Source organism: Sinocyclocheilus grahami, unplaced genomic scaffold (genome assembly GCF_001515645.1).
Source record: "Sinocyclocheilus grahami isolate Dianchi unplaced genomic scaffold, SAMN03320097.WGS_v1.1 scaffold21.1, whole genome shotgun sequence".
Classification (NCBI taxonomy): Eukaryota; Metazoa; Chordata; class Actinopteri; order Cypriniformes; family Cyprinidae; genus Sinocyclocheilus; species Sinocyclocheilus grahami.
In genome coordinates this window covers 3,993,209-4,003,824 of record NW_015505200.1, presented here as the reverse complement: position 1 = coordinate 4,003,824, position 10,616 = coordinate 3,993,209, and the positions used below count along the sequence as shown (strand labels likewise).

Sequence of the window (10,616 nt, the reverse complement as noted above, 5' to 3'; positions counted from 1 at the left end):
TGCCCCCACACCCGGGACGGGGGGGGGGGGGGGGGATTTAGTATTATTGTCTTTTTCTTTGCTTTGTAAAGTGAAATGCCCTCAAATATAATACACATTGACTAAAACCCACAAAACATAAATTTCATGGAGTCTTTCAGGTCTGTTTTTATCTCACCATTTGCAGATTTTTGTCCTGTTCAAGCCGATAGTTGAGCTCAAGCTGATCTGTTCTGGGGTACACTGTAAACCAAAGTACAATAGGTTTTCAGTGGTATGAAGTATATCACACCAATTTCACTTGCTATCATTCAGTTAGAAGCATTCATCGAAGAACAGCAGACTCACAAATGCCAGCGGTCCTTCATCAATGTTGGAGCTGGTCCAGGGGTTCCAGTTGACCTGCGGTGGAGACCACGGCACCACTCCTGCTATGCTCTGCCTTTGCGAGGGCTCAAACTGAGCCATCTTCCCTTGCACCAGAGATACTGGACTGTTGGGGTCCTGAGGCTAAAACAGGACATACAACAAAGTTTTAGCACTTGGTAATGCAAAGTCAAGCAGTTTTTCTGCCCATCACTTACAGGAGAAGGGATCTGGATGGCAAGTTCCTGCACAATACTGTGTATTTGCTGCTGTACATCATCACTGAGATTCACTTCATATACATCCACCTGTCACAGTAACCAAAACAGGAAGTTAGAAGAGTCTGTAAACACACAGGTCTCAGAAGCTAGATAAACTGGGGTGTAAAACTCGCACGCTCTCCTTCTTTCTTCTTGGTCTGTCCTGTGTAGGCTTCTATGACCCCCAAATGGTAAAGCTGACGGACAATAGAAAGTGCACAAGACTGGGCGGCCAGCTTCTTCGTAGAGCCATGCTCACGAACAAAAACCTCTGGAAAAGTAGGGCAGCTTTAGCATGGACACAACTTCTGATGTCAAACTATTTGCCCTTGACCTTACAGTTTATTATGTAGAAGGTTTTCTGATACTTACTCCTACCCAGTTGTTTTACAAAGACTGTCATCTCGGCAATAAAACTCCTATAACAGAGCATGATTTAAAATCAAGACGTCCCAACATGACATACCCCACAGGTGCCTTTACAAGATTTAAGCACAAATAAACTCCACAAACTGACCTCTTAACTGGACAGCACATGTGATCAAAAGAGTGAAATTTCAGCGCAGAGTCCGTACAGGACAACTCATCCTGAGCAGGTTTGTTTTTCTGCCAGACTTCTAAACATGGCGTTATTCCTTTCTAGGTACTGGAGGCCTTGACCCCTGATGGACGAGTGACACCAGAAATCACAACCAGACATTATTTTGCCTCTCCCACCTCTAAACCCAACCAATCACATACTTCACCATGTGACCTCTTAGTGTAGCCTAAGTCATGTCACATGTTTTCCCCCATTTAAGGTTGCGATTTCTGGCATCTCTGTTGTCCTCCTTCAAGATCACACACTACATGGGTCAATCTCACAAAAAAACATGTCCAGGTCACATTTCACCCCCAACTCATGTAAATAAATATTCATTTAAAAAAGATAGATAGATTTTATCTATCTATCTATCTATCTATCTATCTATCTATCTATCTATCTATCTATCTATCTATCTATCTATCTATCATAATTGTTTTATTATTAATAATAGTAATAATAAAGTCTGCTTTAAGAACCATTAAGATTTTTTTTTGCATTGTATTATTAATATCAATTAAGTACATTATTCTTATACTATTCAATTTTCATTACTGTAATTCATTCTTTTGAGTCTGGAGTGAAATATGACCTGGATATGTTCTTGACAATTTTAATGAGATTCACCCATATGATATTGTTGATTTTGTAAAGTAACATCTGATATGAGTCTTTTAGTTGTCCGAGATCTCCTTGAGGTTATATACACATCAAGGAGGTCTCTGTCATTGTTTCAGTCCAGCAGAAAAACAAACCCTTGATACATTTCATTTAGATGCAAAGCCTGATTTTTCACGAGGTTTATAATTGAACTATAAACTACTATATTTGTAGTAAATATTAATATTCTGACCTGTTGTGGTCAGGCCCCACTTGGCTGTACTTGTAGCTGGTTTGGTTCTTCTCCTTCTGAAAGAACTGGTTCAGACGAGCTTTTGCATTGTCCAGAGTCCAGTTCCCATGCAGGCCAGCATTTAGATCAACTTCCTCAGATTCTAAGGTCTTGGGAATGAGAAAAAAATACCTTCAATTCTCAGAAACTTTCTATAATGGTGGTCAAAAAACGGGCAAAAAAATAAATAAACTACCGCTTTTGCATCCTCTTCATCTCTCTTGGAATAACAGTCCTGGATGTTGGCTCCTCGCTCCCATTGGGCGTTACCAAAACCAGAATAGCCCAAACCTGTGACTCCAGGGACAGGTGCAGAACCCTCAGAAGGTTCTGAGACACAGGAAGAATACAGCATTACAAATGGTTGTTTTAGTCAATGGTATAAATAAAACCAGAGTGTCAATAAAAGTGGTTGGTTAGATAACCAGACCCTGCTGGTAGATGCCATTAACTACACCAATCTGCGGCCAAAGGGGATCTTTCTCCACTGATATCTAAACAACATCTAAAACACTGATATTGCATTATAGCAGATGTTTTGTTAGCAACTAAATACTGGATGAATCTAGGTATAATATAAGATACCTCCATCTGATTCCTTCTTCACAGCCAGATGTGGAGGTAGTGGACAGTTGGATGGGAGATTTCCAAACCCACCACTTTCTCCATTCCCTCCATCAGGTACGCTGACCTGAAAACGATAAATGTAACCTCAGACCCTCCTCATAACACAGATGAGCAGTAGAGAACTGGTAAACATAGATGTGATACTGACCCCTAAAAGCAGGAACTTCGCCAGGACTAACTTCTTTCATCCGAACAAGATAATTCACAAAATCTCGGCCTGCATTGGACTGAGCATCCTTCTTGTTGTTAGAATTACCCATGCCAATGTAACTGTAACCTTCAAGTTATACCTTAAAGAAACATGGTTCAAAACACTTTTCCAATTACAACAATAAAACGCTGTATGTATGTGTGTGTATATGTATATATATATATATATATATACAATTCATGACTTTGAGAGGCCTCAGGCTTATTCTTACCTCACACAAGAATTTTTGTCTGAAAGTTGAAAGTTGAGTGGAAGGTAAAAGTGTTGAAGAAAAAGATGCTCAACCAACCGAGAGAACCGCAGCCTTATGAGGATTGTCAAGCAAAATCGATTCAAGAATTTGAGTGAACTTCACAAGGAATGGACTGAGGCTGGGGTCAAGGCATCAAGAGTCACCACACACAGACATGTCAAGGAGTTTGGCTACAGTTGTCGTATTCCTCTTGTTAAGCCACTCCTGAACCACAGACAACTCAGAGGCGTCTTACCTGGGCTAAGGAGAAGAAGAACTGGACTGTTGCCCAGTGGTCCAAAGTCCTCTTTTCAGATGAGAGCAAGTTTTGTATTTCATTTGGAAATTAGGGTCCTAGAGTCTGGAGGAAGGGTGGAGAAGCTCATATCCCAAGTTGCTTGAAGTCCAGTGTTACGTTTCCACAGTCTGTGATGATTTGGGGTGCAATGTCATCTGCTGGTGTTGGTCCATTGTGTTTTTTGAAAACCAACGTCACTGCACCCGTTTACCAAGACATTTTGGAGCACTTCATGCTTCCTTCTGCTGACCAGCTTTTTGAAGATGCTGATTTCATTTTCCAGCAGGATTTGGCACCTGCCCACACTGCCAAAAGCACCAAAAGTTGGTTAAATGACCATGGTGTTGGTGTGCTTGACTGGCCAGCAAACTCACCAGACCTGAACCCCATAGAGAATCTATTCAGTAAAACAGTAATATTGTGAAACATGATTTCAGTTTAAAATATTTATATTTTAAAATGTAATTTATTCCTGAGATTGCAAAACTACGTTTTAAGCAGCCATTACTCCAATCTTCACAGTCACATCACGCATCAGAAATCAACACATTCTGTTATTGATTTGGTGCTTAAAAAAACATTTCTTATTTTCAGTGTTGAAACAGTTGCTTAATATTTCTGTGGATCGTGATACATTTTTGTTCAGGATTCTTTAATGAACAGAAAATTCAAAAGAACAGCATTTATTTGTAATAAATATTTTTAACCATTATAAATGTCTTTACTGTCACTTCTGATCAACAATGCATCTTTGCTGTTTAAAACTATTCAAATAATGTAAAATAAAACAATACAATAGTGAATACAATATAATCTTTATATTGTAGCAGAAATTATACATCAGTTTCAGGTCACACACAGACAACAGGATCAATGAGGCCACAATCCAACTTTATTCAATGCTCAGCTTTCAACTTTGAGACTGACCATCAAATATATCGCTACGAGAACAGCAAACACTGAGTAGTTCTGTGCCACAAAAGGTTAAAGGCATTGATGCTCATATGGACGGAGTGAGAACAAAGTGGAAAAACAATGACTTTCAATAAAAGCAGCCGACAAACAATAACAGGATCAGAAAGAGGGCAGTGAGGCTGTCTAGAACAAGAGGGCAGTGAGACTAGATCGGCCGTTTCACAGCACTCTGGTCAGATACATTAAACAGATATAGGGCCCAAAAAAAAAAAGTTAAGTTAGGTTAGGTTGAGTGGCAGTAAAATAGCCTACATATCTGACAAAATAAAAAGTCAGTTCAAATAATTCAGTTTGTTAATTCAGTTCAATATTTTAATTAATTAAACCCACTGCTTCAGTCATATTTTTAGTAACATTAATGAACACGCATTTCAATTTATTGAATATCATGTTCTAGATTTGTTGCAATTGAACTGTGGCTGGCTTAACTGTGTCCTTTTAGTCACCTAAAATCAGTCATAACCTTTTGCAAGATGTTAAAAAAAAATAAAAATAATAATATATATATATATATATATAGAGAGAGAGAGAGAAAACTTGTGTTAGAAAACTGAGTGCATAAAATTGCCTTTCATCTATTTCTGCCCGTCAGATTCTGCAACTTAAAGACATTTACAACTACGGCCGATACCTATGTGCTTTTCTTCATATTTTCTTTTACAGTTGTATTTTAAGATATGTACATCTCCTTCATATATCTTAGGCAATAATTAAAAATCTTTTTGCAATCTTAAATCTGCATTTATGCGTAAATCAGTATTTTAAAAAAACACAAACTCATTGACTCAGAACCGATGCTACGCTTTACTCTCCCACACAATTTCAAAACACTCCTCTGCAGTAGCATTTCTGTACATAACCAATATTAGGTAAAGTTTATATACATTAATAACCAGACATTCCTTGCAATCACATGTATACAGTAGTCAGTCAGTTTAGGCATATAGTCTAGGTACTCAGTCCGTGTTGAACTCGACCAATCGGTGCTGGTGATCTGTCTTGGAGCACCAATCGGCACAGCTCATCAAGTCCATGAGCACCAATCAGCAGCTGCTGTTCTTGAACTCTCCGTTCTCAGTGATGGATAGCTTGGTGGGGTTGGTGGGCGACAGGCCGTTGCGGAGGTTGTGCATGCTGTATCGCTCTTTCACCTGAGTGAGGGCACTCATCAGCCGAGAGTTAGCTGCATCTAGGGAGCTGATCCTCTTCTCCTGCAAGAGAGAAAGAAGCACATTAAAATCTAATTTAAGATATCTTAATTTTGAACAAATTCTAGGATACATATAATATTACTGCTCTTGGCGATTTAGCAGCAGAAACACAGAACATATATATATATATATATATATATATGTGTGTGTGTGTGTATATACACAAATATCATATATATAAAAATATTTTATGTGTAATCCAGGCAAGTGAACAATCACATGTGCTACAAGAATCTGTCTTCAAAAGCATACACAAGCAAAAGAGCAAGTTTGTAAGGACAGCAAAAAAAATCGGACAACTCAAATCCTGTATAAGCAACAGACGCAGACAAAAACCACATAAGTAAAAGATAGACCATCATTATACTATATACTATTAAGTAATTATCTGCAGAGGGCAGTAGCAATTTGTGAAGTGCAAACACACCGACTACAGTGCTGGGAGTGTGGCAGCATGGGCAATCAAGAAGTGACTCGGCAAAAATAAGGAGGGAAAATAAAACAAACTGCAGCCAAAGCTAGAGCTCACAGATACCAGGTACTAAATCTGCTACCTATTAACACACATTCCTCAATAGCTTCACACTAAACATCAGGAAGATGCTCTGACAGCTTTGAAATGTGGGTAAAGCATGAGCGTTCAACAACCCCGAGGAGAATTTTGAAAGTGAAATGACAAACCAGGCTACGACTGAAAAGTTTAAGTATGCAAACCTATTTAAGTATCTAGTTTAAAGTTAAAGTGTGCAATTTATACACCACTAGTGGTGTCATGAAGAGTTTCATTCTGCCTGAAGTACTTTTCAGTTCCTGATTAGGAATTAAACGTAATATATACTAAAGGGTTAGTTCACCCAAAAATTAAAATTAGCCCACAAACTACTCACCCTCAAGTCATCCTAGGTGTATATGACTTTCTTCTTTCAGACGAATCCAGTCGGAGTTATATAAAAAATTGTCTTTGATCTTTCAAGCTGTTTAATGGCACTCAGCGGGTGTTGCATGCATCAGTCCAAAAGAAGTTAAATAAAAAGCGCCCATCCATAAAAAAAGTGTCTCACACAGCTCCGGGGGGTGAACAAAGGCCTCCTGTAGCGATTCGATGCGTTTTTGTAAGAAAAATATCCATATTCAAAATGTAATAATAACTTTAATGTAGCTTGCGCCAACAGTTGTACACGGAAGCAGCTCCGGGCTGATGACGTATGAGATCAGCGTTGCGTATGCGCCGGTGAGTCTCGTGAAAACCAACATTTGTTAACAGGAGCAAAGGAAGCAAAGATTCCTTACTTTAGCAAAGGAAAACCAGTCTCCTCTTGGCTTATACAAATCCTCGTTTTGTACTTCTAATTAGTGACCGTTGTTTTGTTTTGATCTCTCCCCTGCGCTTCTGCGTTCGTCACTTCTGAGCAGCGCATGCGCAACACCTACCTCATACGTCATCCGCCCGGAGCTGCTTCCGTGTACAACTTATTACGCTTTGAATATGGATATTTTTCTTACAAAAACGCATCGATTCGCTACAGGAGGCCTTTGTTCACCCCCCGGAGCCGTGTGAGACACTGTTTTACTGTATCACTGAGGAGATCTCTAAATTTGAAGGCCTGTCGTTATTTTTTATTTGTGCTATCATTATTAATTTCTTTATTTCTTATTTTATTACTGACTGCTTACTTGTCATTTTTTATTCAATTCAAAGTTTAAAAGCAAGCTATCTCGTGCTACTGCAACAAAATTACCCCACTGTAAAATAAAAAAAACACTGAGTGAGCAAAAATTTGTGAGATAGCTAGTTATAATGGTAATTAAATAATAAAAATAATTTTAAAAGCCTACATTAAAATCTGTCAAATAAATTGGTCTCTTCATTAGAAATTAGCCTACTGATTGCCACCATTGATGGACACAATTTTTTAATAATATTAAAAAGATCTGTATGACATTATATTCTGCAGTTCTTCCCAGTTGTACCGAATATCTACACTTTTCAAATGATCATATCGAAGTTAGAAATTAAAATATTGTGACAAAATTAATTTAGTTAAAATTTCCAAAGGGTGCCGTGACTAAAAAAAGGTTGGGAAACACTGATTTAGACCACTTAACTTAATGATTGCTATTGGGACTTTCAACCAGCATAACAAAAAATGTTTCTGAAGACAATCACCTATTGCACCCTTAAACATTAATAAAAAAAAAATTTTTAATTTTAATTTAATACAAAATGTTGCATATAATAAAAAATATGATTATATGTAACATTAATAATATAATCAAAGCTATAATTTGTTCAAATTAAACATTTCTAGTTCTTTGCTTTTTTTTTTGGTTAGCTTACTTTTTGCATCCTATATCACATTTGTTTTTTGAACTTATTACACATTTTTGTTTATGATACATTTTCGTTATCGTCGTCTCTGCATATTAAATTTGGATAGAGCATCTTTTAACATTGAATAATGAAACACTTCACCTTTAACCCTTGTTGTATTAGATCGTCTGAAGTGGAGAGAAACAAAATGGCTTAGAGGACTGAGTGTTGCAAAGGTTCAGGCCAGGCATGGGTGTTGGATCGGAGTGCGCTTACATAAGCCTAGCTGCTCTGCAGGAGCAGAACTGCCTGCTTGTACTTGCCTGCTGGTATTACCTCAGTTCCATTAGCGACCTGGAATTCAGTAGGACACAGTAACAATGAGCCAGTCAGCAGCCTGTTTGCTTTAATACCATCTGAGGTTTAGCAGGGAGTTCAAAGCATACCACTGTGCAGCACAGACAGGCCAGCACCTCACAACCAGACAGTAGACTAAGATGATATCCAAACTCTCACTAAAGTTCTCTTGCATTTATCATGCTGATTAATATGGTAATCTGCAGTACCTGTGCATCGATTATCTTCTGTTTGGCATCTATGACCGCCTGCATCTCTGCATGGTCTCTCTTCAGTTCTTCCTCTACGGCCATCAGCCTGTGAGCCACAAATGACACAAAACTCTATTTTACAATTACAAATAAATTTTAACATGGCAGGTTTTTAAGTTGGATACTTTTGTTTATATGTTGTAAATATGAACCAGACAAATTAAAGGTAAAAAGGAAAAAATTACTTAAAATTTAAACACATCAGTACCTTAAGAAATGAATAAAGAATGAAAAAGAGCCTTTATTGCATTATATTGACCTCTAAACTGTTAAACATCAAATGTACAGTTTATTAAATGTTTAGACTGTATTTTGAGGTTTGCAACCAAAAGTGTAAAATTCTCACTCCTTAATATATACTGTAAATTTGGTCATACTCTGCCAGTTCATACACTCACCTGCAGATAATACTCTTCATCTGGCTGTCTTTCTCCTCCTGTTGTCTGCGCAGACGGTCTTCACTGTCCTCCAACCGAGCCTTGTATTCCAAGAGCAGTTTCTGCATCTGCTGTTCCTGTGCCAGCAGCCGCCTCTCATATTCCTCCAGTCGCCGACTAGACGCCCGCAGACGCTCCTTCAGCTTCGAGATTTCCTGTTCGTACTTCAGAGAAGAAGAGTAGGGTCTCTTAAAACCTAACTCTAATGCATATTTGCAGCAATTTCTCCTTATCGCTTTTTGTACCTTCTCTACATGTTTGGTATCATCTTTGCTCAGTCCTTCCTCTTCCTCATCTTCATACTGGCCGTTATTCAGGACCCATGCTGCCGTTCGCTCCACTGGGGACATGGTGACTGACTCTACAGGTGACTGTACCTTAGGGACACATGCAAAGAAAGCTTAATTTGGGTTCAAACATGTCTGGATAATGCAAACTCTCTTTCCTCCACTCAGTCTTTACCTGTTTGGTGCCTCGTCCTCCTGGAACCGAACTGTCTTTGGAACATGTGGACTGCTGTCTGGATCTCTCGCCGCTCTGCTGCATGGGTTCAGTGTTGACGCTGCTGCTGCTACGCAGGGAAGTGCTGTGAGGGAGCGACCTCGGGGTTCGCAGCCCTGCGTTTCCTGCCACCAGCCCCACTCCTCGACTCTGTTGCTCTACCTTCACGATATGTGCTGTACCTGTGCTGCTCTGCCTCGGTACCACTACAACCTGGGCTCCCGAGTGCTGGTCTGCAAGGGGAGGGTGCCAGCGTGCCGAGGGAGGAGGCGTCTCCTGGCCCTGGATGCTTTTGCGGGTGAGTTCTTCCTCCACACTACTGGTGGAAGGCATCCGTGCTCTGGGAGTAGCTCCCCGGCCACCTGACGCACTTGGACTGCCGCTCCGAGAGCTGCCTGTGCTCAGGTTCTCTGAGCTGGAGTCTGGCTGCAGGGACTGGGCGGAGTGCGTGGACTGGATTGAGTGCGTGGATTGTGCGTGCAGGTTACTGAGATGGTAAACAGGGTTTTGGAAAGACAGCGGTTGCAGGCTGCGCTGCTGGCTGAGGGAGGGGTGTATAGGGCGCCGCACCTGCGGGGCACTCTGAGGCAAGTTGTCCCTTAGCTGGGGAACTTTCGGATGGACGGGAGGCTGGTGGAGGTGTGGAGGGGGGACAGGGCCGATGGAGGCCTGAGAGCCCACTCGTCCTAATCTAGGATGGGCTTCATTGAGAGAGTTGGGACCCGGATGCCCCTGTGCCAAGTAAGAGTCCTGCAGGTCCATTAGAGATATACTGCGTCCATTCGGGAATGGACTGTCTCGCTCCTCTTTGTCAGAGAAGCTCATGCTGTGAGTGGAGGACTGCTGACCCAATAAAGGATGCTTCCCTCGGACTAAGGCCTCCATGTGCTCCTGGACAGGAGATTTGATGCTCCTCATTTCACTGAGGAACAAGATACACGAGAATGAATATATGAGAATAACGCAGTCATAATATTGCACATTTTATTTTAATGGTCCAAGTCTCAGCTGTTTTGGAAAGTTACTTGTGCTAATGTAATGTTCATTCATACTTTGATTTTACAATGCATTGTGGTCTTTCCTTGTCCGATACCAATTGGCCTTCTCAGAGAAATATATGTAGGC

General features: G+C 40.2%; 1 protein-coding gene and 1 pseudogene across 5 annotated transcripts in view; both read right to left on the bottom strand.

The window, feature by feature from the left end:
* Nucleotides 1–2,967, bottom strand: part of LOC107558379 (ATP-dependent RNA helicase A-like protein) — an 8,641-nt pseudogene extending 5,674 nt beyond the window's left edge.
* A 1,967-nt stretch (nucleotides 2,968–4,934) lies between these two features.
* Nucleotides 4,935–10,616, bottom strand: part of LOC107557230 (ras GTPase-activating protein nGAP) — an 88,864-nt gene continuing 83,182 nt past the window's right edge. For all 5 annotated transcript variants that reach the window (XM_016240578.1, XM_016240610.1, XM_016240584.1 and 2 more), the window contains 5 exons: nucleotides 9,453–10,413; nucleotides 9,236–9,367; nucleotides 8,952–9,154; nucleotides 8,512–8,599; nucleotides 4,935–5,634 (listed from right to left, as the gene is read on the bottom strand). In XM_016240578.1, coding sequence (XP_016096064.1) covers nucleotides 5,467–5,634; nucleotides 8,512–8,599; nucleotides 8,952–9,154; nucleotides 9,236–9,367; nucleotides 9,453–10,413 — 1,552 coding nt within the window. In that variant the 3' untranslated portion in view covers nucleotides 4,935–5,466. The remainder of the gene's footprint in view (nucleotides 5,635–8,511; nucleotides 8,600–8,951; nucleotides 9,155–9,235; nucleotides 9,368–9,452; nucleotides 10,414–10,616) is intronic.